Raw genomic sequence first — 15,626 nt, 5'->3', positions numbered from 1 at the left:
ATTCTGATCCTGGGAGAGGTTTCAAAACTTAATAATTAAAATTAAAATTAAATTTTTTTTTAACTCTATGAACCTAATTAAAATTAAACACGAAAGTCATAATTAACATCTCGAAATTTATGGCAAAAAAAAAATGTTCACTCCCGGTAAAAGATTCTATTAGAATTTTATCTATAATTCATTTCACTATTTATTTTGATACTAAAAATGTATATTTAATTCGCGGAGACCTACTTCGAATTGGACAAAGAATATTGGTTTAAACTTAGTTAAATGGCTTGCACGTTTATGTAATTATAATTATATCTAGCACAAAACTAATTTATTATATATATTATATAAATATTAAAATTATTTTAAATGAATGTTTGGTAAATATACAAATACATGTTTAAATAGAAAAATAAATTAAATTATCGCAGCTTTTTAATTGATTAATTAAAAAAAAAAGTTTTATTTACCATTAAAAGACATNTTTTTTTTTTTTTTTTTTTTTTTTCACTAAATCCAAAAGTTCGGGTTGTTGAATTGGTAACCCAACCCAATCCAAAAATTTTCACAACCCAACCAGCCTAACCCAATATTTTCGGGCTGCGTTGTTGAATGGTTAAAAAAATTATTTTTTTTTAATTTCTTTATCTACCATTTATAGGGTCTTAAACTATTATAAAAATAAAAGAAATATATAAATTGGGATAAAATAATGTTGCAATGAATAGATAATAAATATATTAGAATTTACTTCTCTCAAATTTTATAACAAAATCTTTAAATTAATTGAAATTAATTATTTATCGTCCAATTTTGTGTCACTATTTTAGTGTTAAAAATTTCTAAAATAATTAAGAATTCTCTCGTTCGTACTACATATTGATCTAGGAGCTATGGTAAACATTAAAACGGTCAAATATTTTGAACAAGTTTTTATAAAACTCGGTATTTAAAAGACATTTGCTTGTGAGAGGTTTCAACACCTTCAAAATCTCATACTCGGGCCCTTTGTTAATTTATTGACAGATAAACTTGACCTTCCTTTGCACATTAAATTTCTATAGTTTACAGTGTACAAAATCTTGGTGGTCGGTAATCTGTCCACTGTTTTGAGTTCTGCTTAAACCTCTAAGTCTGTCTCTATGCTCTTATATATTTATATTCTTATAATATATTACCAGTTTTTAATTTAAAATCATCTATCTTTGCAGGTAATTAATTGGATACGGAAACGTGCTGATGCTCCATTAAGATATCTCATTTGGATTATTATGCGAAAAAGAAACTCAGGTGTATGACAGAAGAGACGTCGAGATGAATCGGTCGTAGTCATTGCGGGAAATACTCTTCTCCTAGCCCACGTTGTTTAGGGAATGAGCTACTTCAGCTGCAGATGATTCTGACGTAGACCTTGGTTAGGAGACAAAGTTCTATTCTGATGGGGCCGGACTTCGACTCCTCTCAAGAATTCGGTGGCAAAGGCATTTGAGCCGAGGCTAGTCTTTGGGAACGAGTGACCCGCGAAGGCAAACTCTCAGTGACTTGGGCTGATGAAATTGGATCACGGGAAGATTGTGTAGATAAAGGAGAAGGCTTTCCACGCTCGTAATATGGAGAACCTAACCGACAAAACAAGGAAATGAAAAAAGGGGGCCTTTTAAAGAAGATTGAGTGAATAGGCTAACTATTAGCCGTTACCGCTCTATTCCCGACTGTGCAACGTTAATCCTTGTTGGGTGGCCCAAATAAGAAATAAGAAGAGAGTCAGTGGTCTCGGTCATTGCAGGTCCTTTTCCTTTGGTTTAAGTGGTCAGTAGTCTTTGGATCAGGTTGATGACGGTGGATTTTCTCCTTGATGATGTTGAACATCATGTTTTTAGACAATGCCAACTTGATCAACTCTAGAGCCTATCAATCCTTGAACTGCTACTATATTTTTTGACACCGTTAACTGGATCAATCATTGAGCTTACTAATCTTTGAGTTTCCTCTATGTTTCTAGATAGCATGAGCTCGATCAACTCTAGATCCTACCGATTCTTGAGCTTCCACTATGTTTACAGACAATGTTAACCGAATCAACCCTAAAGTCTACTAAGTTTCCTCTTAGTACCGACGAGCAAGGATGTTTATAGGACAGGGTGTAGATGGGAAAACGTTTCTGTCTCCATTTCTGCCACCTATTTCATTTTTCATCATCGAAAAATTTCTCATTTATTTTGCGTAGAAAACAAGGCAGAGATTTTATGTGTAATTTTTTTCTCATTTATTATTCTTTAAACAAATAGCTATTTTAAAGCTTTCCATTTTAAATATAACCTTCATTAAGCATGGTATAAAATTATTAATAAATTAATATATATATATATATATATATATAATATTCTATCGATTTAAAATTCAAATTTTAATATTACATCGAAATCTTTTAACAATTTTAAAATATGTATGGGAGGATTTTTAATTCAAATATTATCATAAAAAGCATGAAAATTAACTAATTTATTTTTTTAATATAGAAAAAAACGACGCGCGTTATATAATATATATATATATATATTAAACAGAGTGGGACTGTGATGAAGAATATTCTAGGTGGTCGGAGGTTGAGGGCGTTTGACGGCGGTGGCGAAACGTTCCTGCGCGCGCCCCACCCTGCCCCGCTCGCGTGCTCCTGCGCGCGCGCCCCGTGTCACGGTCATGCTCGTCCAGGGCATGTTTCCCATGGCCGCATGCCCATGACAAGCCAAACTCTTGTCATATCTTTTCATTCTAGTGTTTTACTTTTGTAATTGTAGGGGGTATGACGCCTCAAAAATATCATGTCTAGGCCTGCCAGACCTAAAATGGCTCAGAATGTACTCTAAGTAGATATGACTAGTTGTCAACTTCTCCCTACCCAAGGTTATATATGGTAAGCGGTTGTTATCTTTCTCTTGCTCCTTATATAACGTATCTTTCCAAAATCTCTCTTTCTAAAATCTCTCTCTCTCCTCGTTTTCCAAAACCTTCTTTTAAAACCGAGGCTAGAGGCTCGATCGTACGTCGCTTGGCCGTAGGCGACGCAAGAACAAATTGACTTAAGCTCACTTGTCGCTGGAAAGTGAGTGCCGCACAATCGCTAGTCCGCTGCCTTCGAAAGCGCGATTGCGTCACCCCGCCCCTCCCGCGTTCTCCCACGCGCATGCCCGCCCAACCCTCTCCCTCCCGTGCGCGTGCCCCGCCCAGCCCGCGTGCTCCGGCGCGGGCACCCGCCCATTACCACAAGAGTAATTTTTTTTTTCTTCCATATTTTAAGCTTAGTACAATCTTCAGAGGATATGGTATGATACTAAAACGAGAAAACAACTTTTAAGATTGAGTTAACGACTCTGTCTCAAAGGTAATTTGACTGCAAAATCATCTTGAAAAAAAAAAAATATTCCTCACTTTCTCTCCCGTTCTCTAAATGTAGCTAGAGGCGGGTAGCACAGGTAAGATGGACATTTCTACCCCTCCCCAATTAGGAGCGATTTACCACAAGTAATGATTTTATAAATAAATAAATAAATAAATAAATAAATAAATAAAGGTGTAGAGGCTAAGTTCTGCTTCTTGGGTGATTACAATCTTCAAGGACTTTCATTACGAACAATTGAATTTCTTGTCCACCATTTTTGCAGCAGCATGCTATTGAAGAGTTCCATTTTCAATCCCGTTCCGACTTCGCCGCCTCTTCTTCCCCCTCTCTTCTCCGGCTCCCCTTCCAGGTTCCATCGCTCTCTTAATTTACTCTCTCTTTCATTGTGTCAATTCTATTCCATTTTCAGTTCTTGTAGTCGTTTTCTTTCCGTTAATTTGCTCTCGTTCTATTTTGTTGGATTTTTGTGTCTGTTTGTGTGTATGCAGGGCAAATCTTACTGAAAATATAGCCATTGAGGGCCGTAACCTCACCTTCTCGATCACGACGAGACAGGGCAAAATTGTGCCTATTCTTAGGGATTGCTCACTCCGGATTCCGTCAGGACAGTTTTGGATGCTTCTTGGACCTAATGGCTGTGGAAAATCCACTCTCTTGAAGGTACAATCCAGATTCATTCACGTTTCCCTTTCCGTAATCTGTATTTGAAGGATTTGGATTGTGATACAGAGGCCTGATTGAGCATTTTTTTTCCCTCTTTGAAAGAAGTTTTCTGTTGTTTAGAATAAAATTGAGTCCATACATGTTTCATAACTATTATCTAAAAGAAAAACAAAAGAAGAGAAAATAGTGACTTCGCTGTGCATTGCACTAACATTTTTTTTAATAAGAAACGAAAATTGTTCATTCAATTAATGAAAAGAGACCAATGCTTAAAGGATGAAAGCTTCCCAAAGGAGTAAAAAGAAGCAACCAAGTAGGATTATCCAAAAAATTCTAAAACATTTCTCAAAAAAGAGAGAAAAAAAAAAAAAAAAAATTATCCTACCAAAACACCGAAATAGAAGTCGAGAATGCTGAACTCCGAGCAAAAGAGATCGAAGGAGGGAGGAGCCAAGGGAATCTGAAGAAAATTGATTTTGGGGGCTGAAAAGAAATTCCAAACAAACCAGAAGAGACTGACCAAACTGAAGGAGAAAATTTGATGAAACTGATAAAAAGAAGAACAGAAACCCATAAAAGCGTAATCAAATTCCATATTTAACAGTTTTGAAAACAAATTAGAAAATTGTTCTGATCTGAACGTGATTTATCAAACATGCCGAAAATCCTTACTGTCTTGTATTTTGCATAATATAGTGAAGTCACTTGAAAAATATGCTATAACACTAATCTCTGTGGAGGTTCCATCTACTCTAATGCAAGATAATAAGGATGTTATGTATTATGTTTATAGCTGGGGCTTGAACCTTCGACTTTAGAGAGCATCTTCTTACATTTCAAGTTCTTATTGAGACAACTCTTGGGGTATTGCGATTTACGACTCGTATTTCTTAGTATCCAAAAGAGTACAAAATTTAACACCACTATCAAATGGGCCCTAATATTTCACCATACTTTTGTATAGATCAAACTGATGCAAGTTATAAGTCCTCGATGTGTTCACCTATGTAGGTCTTGGCTGGTCTTTTGAATGCATCAACTGGTGCAGTATACGTCAAGAAGCCAAAGTGCTTTGTCTTCCAAAACCCCGATTATCAGGTTACCTTCCTTCATCGTTTTAACCTTCGGTTGGTATATGATAAAATTGCAGCTGAATTTAACACCTTGGAAGAGAATTTACTGTTATGGCAATTCCTCTTTTTAAGTAAGTAAATATGTTTTGCTTTAACTGTGTGCCTTTTGCTCTTGAAGTAATTGTTGGGTTATTTTGATGTAGTTGGTTTTGCATCAGAGCCACATTGAAAGTTATTATGTTAATTACTACTAACTAGCTATAGTCAGCTCATCCATCCTCTAGAGGACTTCTGTATTCTATTTGTGAAACCATCATCAAAGCCTAATGCCATTGATTTGAAGAATGGACTTTGTTAGATAAAGTACAGCAAAAGTAGGGTTTGAACTCTGTAACTATGAGATATGAATGCAAGAAATACATGACTGATTACTGATTCAACATGATTACTTTCATCTTTGAAAACGTAGGATGTGTTGCATCTTAAACTGTCAATTTGAGTTTGATTAATTCTTGTTGTTGACATTGGTACTTAAATGTTGATTGGGCATGTTGACTGGACAATGGAGTAATTATTTAACATGATGTGGGAAAAATTAGCATGGGAGAGTGGATTAGTTGAGTAAAACAAGTTTGGGTGGGTCAATTTTTTTTTGATTTATAGCCTGCCCGTCCCACCAAATTTTTATGCCCCTTTATCCTTATTTTATCTGGTGACATATTTCCTTTTGTCATGTCATTTACAACTTGTTATCCAAATTGTAAGTTATGTTAATATTTTAGTACCAATAATAATGGTATGAACTTAATAAATCAATAAAAAAAAAAAAAAGTTTAGGAATACAATTGAAGCTTTTGAGAGTTTAGTATCAACACGACTGAATTCAGGGACTAGGTTTGAAATTTGACCTAAAATATATTCTTAGAAGATGGTAGAAACAGCAAGCACAAAGTTGCCGGCTTGAGAAAATCTATTGAATTTCAAACATGCATATGCATTCTTGCAAACAAACAAGCTGTACAGGTTTATCATCTTTCTTTTTGCTCGTATTGTTGTAAGGAACATTTGCTGCAAATAATTCTTTTGTTTGCCAGGTTGTGATGCCTACTGTGGAAGCTGACGTTGCATTTGGCCTCGGTAAGTTAAATCTGACCAATGAAGAAGTTAAATCAAGGGTTCTGGAAGCTCTGAGCTCGGTTGGCATGTCCAGCTACCTTCAGGCAAGCCATATAGTTTTGTAGCTTATCAAAATAGGAAGTTATAAACAACAGCTGAAATTAGTTTGAAAGTTCCTAATTCTTGTTCCTCAGAGATCCGTTCAAACGCTGAGTGGTGGTCAGAAGCAAAGGGTTGCCATTGCTGGTGCTTTGGCTGAAGCATGTAAAGTGCTTCTATTAGATGAACTGACCACATTCCTCGATGAGAAGGATCAGGTATTTCATATCATACAAGTAGATTTTGTGAATGTTCCATCACATAATCCCAATGGTAGAATTTGACATGCTGTGCTGATTATTGCAAACAAATCTGGTCTCCACCCTCTCCCTAGGCGGCCAATGTGATAGGCTTGGAATGTTCAGAGATAACCTTCAAAATTTGGTTCATGGTTTAAGGTCGAAAATTTATTAATCAAAACCTCAATTAGATAGGTTAAACTTTTCTAGGGATTCGTAGGGAAGGTCATGAGCATAATAAATTATTTACTAGAAACTTGATATAGACACACGTTTTCTTCATTTACTTAATCCTTAAATTCGTACACGAGCAAGGGTTGGAAGTCATATGTAGTATCAAAGCTTCCTAACAAATTTAAGTTCTTATTATTATGACAAATTAATAAGGAGTAAAATAGCCCTTTTTATGCACAATAGAGTTCTTGTTAAACTATTAAAGATAAATTAATGTAGTATCAAGTTTCTAAATAAATTGCATGTAGTATGGAGACTAAAATAGAACATTTTAAAGATAGAGAAACTAAAATAGACCATTTAAATTTTAGGAGACAAAACGAAATATGTAGGAAAGTCCGAGGACCAAAATAAAATTTAAACAAACCATTTACTTTTTTGAGGTTGTATCTATCCTCTTATTTTGTTATCCTTTTTCAACATTTTCTTTTCTAAATCAGATGGGGGTGATCAAAGCAGTTAGGAATTCTTTGCACAATTCTGAAGATGTTACAGCATTATGGGTGACCCATCGCTTAGAAGAACTCGAGTATGCTGATGGTGCTATCTACATGGAAGATGGGAAAGTCATCATGCATGGTGATGTGGAAAGTGTCCAAAGTTTCATCAAAACGAAACAATCAGATTATATCAAGCGTATTTACTATTCGTGACTGTCATCTCTCTTTCAAGTGATGTTTTTCTTGTTACATTATTATAACATCGCATTTTATAGTTTTGTATCATCTAGTTCCATAGTAAAATCATTCAGTTGTTGCATTATTTCGTTACATAATGAAGAAAGTTTTTATACTCCTTTTCTGCTTCCATCTAATTAACCTTGATGAATATATCAACCGCGATATATTGGCTGTAACGTCGTATGCTTTATGGCAATTACCTTCTGATATACTATGCGCTTTCTTATGACAAGTATTATATCATATGAAATATTATCAGGTACAATATTTTGGCTTCTTGAAGTTTATTTGCATATGTCTGGATTTGATTGAATACTTTTTGTTGGCTGTTTGTGCTTTTGTGGAGTCTGAAGATTAATCAGGTTTGATTTAAGCACAAGTTCAGGTTTGTCTTAGAGCTCGTGATAAATCCGTTACAAGTCCAAGTGAAGGAGGTCCTTGAAGCTAGCATTGCGGTGGGACATCGAGGCTAGCATCATGGTTTAGAAGAAGTCTACTGGAACTCATGTTACAGGTAAATTACAAATGATCTATTCGATGAGTTGATATACCTTCAAGTTCGCCTTATAGCTCGAGATAAATCTTTTACAAGTCCAAGTGAAGAGGTTCTTGAAGCTAGCACCGTGGTGTGACACCGAGGGTAGCATCGTGGTGTTAGAAGAAGTCTATTGGAACTCATGTTACAGGTAAATTTACAAATGATCTATTCGATGAGTTGATATACATTCAAGGAAGCTTATGAGATTTGTATTGATCTTTTCTTATTATAATCTTCTCAACCGAGATTACAATCTAGTGAATGATGATTGATGATCCAAATACATAAAAATCTCTATTACAAATTCTCTTATTTTTATTGTCTTGATTTGTCAGAAGGGAAATTGAAGATCCTAAAATCTCTTCAAAGTCCTAATAGTTGGAACGGTGATTCATCTTTGGTGGTTTTCTGCAACATCCTTTGGTTGATGAAAAGTATAAAAAGGTGATGTTTTGTGCAGAAAAGCTTTTTATTTGTTTGTTTTCTCTTCTTTCTTTCTTCCTAAAAATGCCTTCGACACTGACATTGACATTATATATTTATCAGCAATGGCCTCAGCTAAAGCAGTGGACTTGTCACCAAATTTCAACTTGAGAGAGTGGCGCATGGATCATCGCTTTCTTAGAAAAGCATCCAAGGTTTCCCTCTTTGATTTTGAGTTTTGATTAACTGCATGCCATCTTATATTCAAGTTATCTTACATTTTTTCAAATCATTCCCTTATATTTTAGAAAATAGATTTTTATACTTGAAACTTGTGTATTTTCTTGTGTCAACCTAATTTGTTAGTGTTTAATTAATTCGATGTGTACCAGTTTCATCTAAAACTACAGTTCAACAAAATAATATGATGAACAAAAGATTGAACTATTAGATGTTTCAAATTACTTTTAAAAGCAAAGTTAGTATACAATTTTTAATATTTCTATATTTTACCTTAAATGTCAATGTAATTCCTCTCTCTCTCTGATTAAATATAATTACACTAAGTTATTTATGGTGGCACTAAAATATGGGTCAAATAAATTCTATTGACTTCATCGGTTACATTTTCATAGAAGTATTTGCATTCATAAATAGTAATCTCATCTTTTACAAAGTTGATCCTCTTGGATCACGAAGTTCATGTGGGCACCTCTTGTTGCTATCCATGAATTGATTGCAAATTGGTATTATTTGCTATCTATAAATAGATAGTAATTAACTTAAATGAGTATAACTTGGCAGTAATTAACATATATTACTTTTTTTTTAGGTCAGAGGTTTAAATTTTCTTACTTTTTCATTTTTTGTATTAAAAAAATGATTCAATCCTTAGAGCCATGTAAAAACTTCATCAAATCATAAAGGACATGTCATGGGACTATGCATTGGATTCTGTAGGTAGTTGAGATATTCATTTGTAGTTGATAGAGTTTGTCTATAACAATAGTTAACAGGAAACTATTCAAATAACACCGTTTGAGGCTCTTTATAGGAAGAGGTGTCGGACGTATGTGTTTTAGGACGAAGTGGGGAAGCACAAACTTTTAGGACCCAAGTTGGTTCATCTTACTAACGAAGCGGTGCAAAACATCAGAATGAGAATGTGAGCTGCATAGAGTAGGTAGAAGAACTATGCTGACTCAAGAAGAAAAAATTTAAAGTTCATAGTTGGTGATCACGTGTTCTTGAAGGTAGCACTTGTGAAAGGGATATTAAGGTTTGGGAAGAATAGAAAATTAAACCCGCTATTTATCGTACCATTTGAGGTTTTAAAGCGAATTGGGCCTTAAGCTTATTGTTTGATACTGCCTGCAGCTATGGCTGCATTTCATGATGTGTTTCATGTCTCTATGTCATGTAGATATATAGCATACCCATCACATATTATATACTTGGATCTATTCCACTTGAGGGAAGATCTGAGTTATGCAGAAAGGTCTACATAAATTTGTACAAGAGAAATAAAGACTTTGCATAAGAGGGAGATGACACCTGCAAAAGTATTATGGGAGAACATCTATTGAAGCATCCTGAGAATGAGAAGATGAAATAAAGACCAATTACCCAAAGTTGTTTAAGAACTAGACTTTTTTAGGGATGAAAGCTTTTAAGGAGGAAAAAAATTGTAGTACCAAAAAAAAAAAAAAAAAAAAAAAAAGAGAGAAGGGAAAGCCGAAATCTTGGCGTTGATTAGCAACGAGCAACGCCTAACAATCTATTGCCCTATTGAAAATATAGGAATGAAATCTATTGTTGATCATTCGTCTTCAAACCCTTGTAGCATGACACATGAATTTCTATTAGAGCTTAGATATGAGCGTGCTTTGTTGTTTCCTGCCACTATGCTATGATTATGTATGTGCCTCTTTATGTTATTAGGTTGTTATGACGAGGCTGCTAGAACGTTGTCAACTAATCTTTAATAGTGATGAGTTATTTATACACAACTCACGTATTTATCTTAGTTGGTACTGACACGTGACCTCTCTCCTCATGTTTATGGTCTTTTTAGCTTACTAGGATGAGACTACTAGAGGGATGCCAACTAGCCTGAAGTAGCTAGAAGTTATTTGTTGGTTCAGGTACGAGGTCATTGCCCTCGTGTTTATAATGTTATGAGGTTACTATGATGAAGCTCTAGAGGGCCGTTGACTAACTTGTAGTAGCAGCGAGTTTTTTTATGATTATCCCACATATGTATCTAAGTTGGTTAAGCAAATAAATAGCTAGTTGCACACCTAGACTAGCTAGGCCTAGAAATGCGACCTTTATGTTTCAAGATAATTATTATGCATGAATGTTTGGAGCCGAATGAGTTTTAAGTATCAAGAGTCCATGACTTAAATCTTCACAACACTTTGTTCTAGCAAATGAGACTACTTACGAAGTATTTTTATATTCATCCATATTAGGCTTCTCGAGTGCATTTCAAAGCAACAGGGCTATGAGGTAGAGATAGAGTTAATTTACCAGCTTTTACAGACTTGAAGGCATAGAGTTTCTTTTGAAATCTGTGAGGAGTTGTCTTCAACATTATTATAGTGAATAAAGGGATTTGGTCTTAGTTATGGTTGTGGATTATTGGGAATGAGTTCCACATTGGTTAATTTAGTAGAAGATCATGAGTTTATAAGTGAGGAATACTATCTCCATTGGTATGAGGTCTTTTGGGGAAGCCCAAAGCAAAGCTATGAGAGCTTATGCTCAAAGTGGACAATATCATACCATTGTGGAGAGTTATGATTCCTAACATTGTATCAGAGCCACGCCCTAAACTTAACTATGTCAATGGAATCCTCAAATATCGGACAAAGAATTGTGAGCCTCGAAGGTGTAGTCAAAAGTGACTAAAGTATTGAACAAAGGGTGTATTTTGTTCGAGGGCTCCAGAGAAAGGAGTCGAGCCTCGATTAAGGGGAGGCTATTCGAGAGCGCCATAAGCCTCAGGGGAGAGGCTATTCGAGAGGTCCATAAGCCTCAGGGGAGGCTTATAGTGGACTTTGTTTGAGGGGAGGATTGTTGAGAATTATTGAGAGTGAGTCCTACGTTGATTAATTTAGTGGAAGATCATGGGTTTATCAGTGGGTTTATAAGTGATGAATACTATCTCCATTGGAGGCCTTTTGGGGAAATCCAAAGCAAAGCCATGAGAGCTTATGCTCATAGTGGACAATATCATACAGAGTCGTGATTCCTAATAGTTATTTTATATTATAGGCACATTTTTACTGCAATTTGGGTAAAAATTATCGTTCTCTCACAAAAATGCAAAAACACATTTAGGTTCTTCAAAATTTTACTCTTTTTATACCCAATTTCTTTCATTTAGCTATTCATGATGAAAAAAAATATGCACTTTAGTTTGTTGAACTAGTTTACAATCATAGATAAGAATTTTCGGTATAGCTAAATCAGATCGGTTACAAATTAATTCTTAGTCGGATGCTAATTAGGGTTTAGGGTTTAGGGTTTAGTGTGGTAACTTGAGTGCACAATCTCTAGCCATTTTCCTTTGAAGAAGCAAGCATGTGGAGCTTGACATTCACTTACTAGATACAAAGTTCTTGCAAAGGAAATTATGTTATACTCGTCCGCAACGAACTTACCAAACTATTAGAGAAACAACTCTTCAATGGACTTACCAAATCACTCAAAACTTGTTCGGAGTTATGGCATGAGTTAGATTGAGTTGAGTTAAAAAAAAATCCAATTTTCCATTTGAGTTGGGTTAAAAACCCAATTTCCCCACCGTTCTTTCTCTCTCTCTTGATTTACCTTAAATTTCCCGGAGACAGAATCATTAATGTTTCTATTGGACGTCACAACCTCGATGAAGGAGGAATCGTCTTTGGAATCCATTCGGGTAAGTCTATTTCCAAATTCCATTTTTATGGAAATCCCATCAATTTTGTTACAATTAAGTTGAATTGGGTTAGAAAAATAAATATAAAAATAATTTACGTATTTTAGAAAATCACGTCACAATCCATGGCCGGAAAAAAATGGTTAGGAGTCGATGAAATATAATGTTATAATAAATAGTTATAATAAACATATGTTTTATTTACATAAAGTACGTTATTAAATTATAGTATCTAATGAATGGTATGTTTATGTTTATGTTTAGTAAGCATATTTATATTCAAAGAAACATTAAATCTAAATGAAAAAAATTAAAAATTTATTAAATACCTAGGTTTAAATTCTAAATGAATTATTTAGACTAATTATAAATATTAACCTAACCATACTTAATATAGATAAATTAAATAGAATTCTAAGTTATGATTGTGGGACTCCTTAGGTAAAATTAAAATTTAAGAAGTGGCGTTAAGCTATTAGTTGCCAAACTCCGTAATTTGTAGAGGAATGATCCACTGCCATTGAAACGTCTAGAATCGTCACAATTCCATTCTTGAGTTTTCTAGATCATTCGCTGAAATTATCTGTTTCAACCAGGGTCCTACCGACCTTGGTTTTGAATACTAGCTGTTGGAAGTGATAATTTGCGAGTGTTTTAGATCATATCCAATTTTGGAGGAGATCCAACGGCTGAGATTTGAGTTTCGAAGAATTTTGTGCAGATGGTCACTGTAGATACTCTGATTTTGATTCGAGTGGCATTTTTGTGTGATTATCCATTCTTTTAGAGGCATTTTGGTAATTTGTCATTTTTATTATTTAAATATTATTTTTCTTGAAAAATTTACAATTTTCTATACCTCCTCTTGACTAATTTTTCCTCTTTGAGTATCTTGGAAATCTTAATAAAATGTAAAAAACGGAGGAAGTTTAATAAAAATTGAAAAATTCCATTTTCTCATTTTCTTTTCCAATTTTTTTTTTGTTTCTTGTTTTCCGAACCTCGTACAACCCAGTATAAACTACCCCTTTTTGGAAACCTTTGAGTTCTTGGGTGTTACATGATATTATGACATGATGATGATGCATGATAACATGATGTAAGAGGCAGATGACGATTATGACTTAATATGATAATATCATATTAAGATAATGTGTATGTACTAAATGACATGATACAGTATGATGAAGAGTTTCTAAGACAACTCTAAATGATGTTAATGATGATGAACGCATGAAACCAAATGCATGCATATTATCTAGAGTAATATGTGAATGATGTATAGGCTTGTGTCATAAGAACGATTTAAGATGAAAACTATAAGAACCTCATGCAAATTGTGTATTCATATACATTTGGTTACTTCCCCATTTATGATGATGAGTACGAAGGGGTACACTATGATGATGATGATGATGATGATCAGACCTTGCATGATATTCGAGAATTTGTTGACCTTCAAACGTCTAGCTACGGACAACTAGCCCGACTATGATGGGTCTAGGGGGTGCGAACTGCCTGGGGACTCACGCTCGCACGTATGGGTCGTGTGTAGAGAAGTACTACATATCCAATTTTGTCTGGATTGGAGGCCATCTCTATAATGGTTTTACCGATAGGTCCCTAGTCATGAGGTGCATGTGTTTGTATTCCCTAACCTCAATAGTGGGGTCACTTATTGAGTATTTTTTAAAGTACTCAAGCTGTATTACTTCTATTTTTCAAGTGAAGGCAAGGTATCCCCGTATGAATGATGACGACAACATAAGTAAAGACCATGGCATATGTATAGGATAATGATATTTAAATTATTAGACTACACGTTAATATAGGGCATGTTCTCTTTCAATATTTACTTTGTTTTATTTAATATTTCGTTTGCGTCGCTTTAAGTCATTTATTTGAAAACATGTAAGCCCATGACATTGTTTAATAAAGATGTCTTAAAGGATTATTTTTGCATAAGAGAGTATATTATGATAATGGTAGCGACTTTAGGTTAGCAGAAATCTAGGATCATTACCGTTGATATTGTTAGGATCGCACAACAACGCACACACTCGATCTAGATGAACACAAAGAACAGGATAGAGAAAATGCAAGGAGAATATTGATTAAAGGTTTATATTGATAACTTCAGACATGCACAATAAGAGAGAATATAGAGAATACAAAAAGTACATTTCCAAAGCTCTGCGTGAGGAGATATATATATGATTGAGCTTACTATATATATATATATATAGTTTTACCAGATATAACCATCTACTCTATATAACTATCTACCCTATATAGTTTTTTACTATACATAGCTATTTTCTGTTTATGACAATTTACTTTATATGTCATCTACCATATACAACTTTACTATATATAACCGTTGAGTAAGTTATAAATAACCAGTAGACTCCATAACCTAACAATTCTTCCAATTGGAGACTGATCTAGTCAACCAACAATTTCATTCTCAAATGACCATGAGCATCTTCATGGCACCATACCAATTGAAGCTTTGCACAACCTCAATATTCCAACATCAACACATTTTGCTGGATTTTTTGCACCCTTTATCTTCTCCAAACACATCACCATCTTTCACTAACCTGCGAGTGAAATGGTATCGTCTTCTGTGTTTTGTCTTTAAATGATAGACTGGGTTCCTCACCAACTCTATGACACACTGACTATCTCTATAAAGAATCTTTTTGTGTTGCTTCTTGCCCAATTCTTCCAAATAGTCAGTCATCCACATCGTCATCTTTTCAGCTTCACTTATTGTCACGTACTCAGTACAATGCATTTTTGAAGCCTAGACATCCCATCATCTTATGGTTTGCTCCCACTTGGTTGTATCCTCGAACTGTAGGGTCTCATCAAAGGACTCTAGTTCCCTTTCATTAGCAATAGATAGTGTAAGGAAGGAAGGTACATACATATCTTGTANTTTATAGAATCATCATCATCTCCAGATTTGTGATTCTACTCCCTCTTTGGTCTTGTACAATCTGTCCGGAAGTGACCTTTTTCTCCACAATTTCAACACGTTATTTTGGTCTATTTGGAGATTTTTCTCGGTTCTTTGATTTTGATCGCCCTTTGTTTGGGCCCATCAGTTTACTTCTTCCCTGTTGGTCAACACTGAGAGCACTACTNTCCAAGTCTATTGTGCCATAGACTTGAATTTGAAACACTCTCATCAACAACAACCATGTTCATACACCCTACAGTGGTGTATAAAGTTCCAG

General features: G+C 34.7%; 1 protein-coding gene across 1 annotated transcript; it reads left to right on the top strand.

Moving 5' to 3' along the window:
- The first annotated feature begins 3,577 nt into the window (after window positions 1–3,577).
- LOC111777154 (ABC transporter I family member 10) lies at window positions 3,578–7,611 on the top strand. Its single transcript, XM_023656618.1, has 6 exons — window positions 3,578–3,740; window positions 3,880–4,051; window positions 5,066–5,152; window positions 6,222–6,347; window positions 6,438–6,560; window positions 7,256–7,611. Exons 1-6 carry the CDS (start codon window positions 3,658–3,660, stop codon window positions 7,466–7,468), a joined length of 804 nt encoding a protein of 267 aa, XP_023512386.1. The 5' UTR covers window positions 3,578–3,657; the 3' UTR covers window positions 7,469–7,611.
- The last annotated feature ends 8,015 nt before the right edge of the window (window positions 7,612–15,626 follow it).

This window comes from Cucurbita pepo, chromosome LG16, assembly GCF_002806865.2.
Source record: "Cucurbita pepo subsp. pepo cultivar mu-cu-16 chromosome LG16, ASM280686v2, whole genome shotgun sequence".
NCBI classification, from domain to species: Eukaryota; Viridiplantae; Streptophyta; class Magnoliopsida; order Cucurbitales; family Cucurbitaceae; genus Cucurbita; species Cucurbita pepo.
This window is presented reverse-complemented; position numbering and strand designations above follow the sequence as displayed.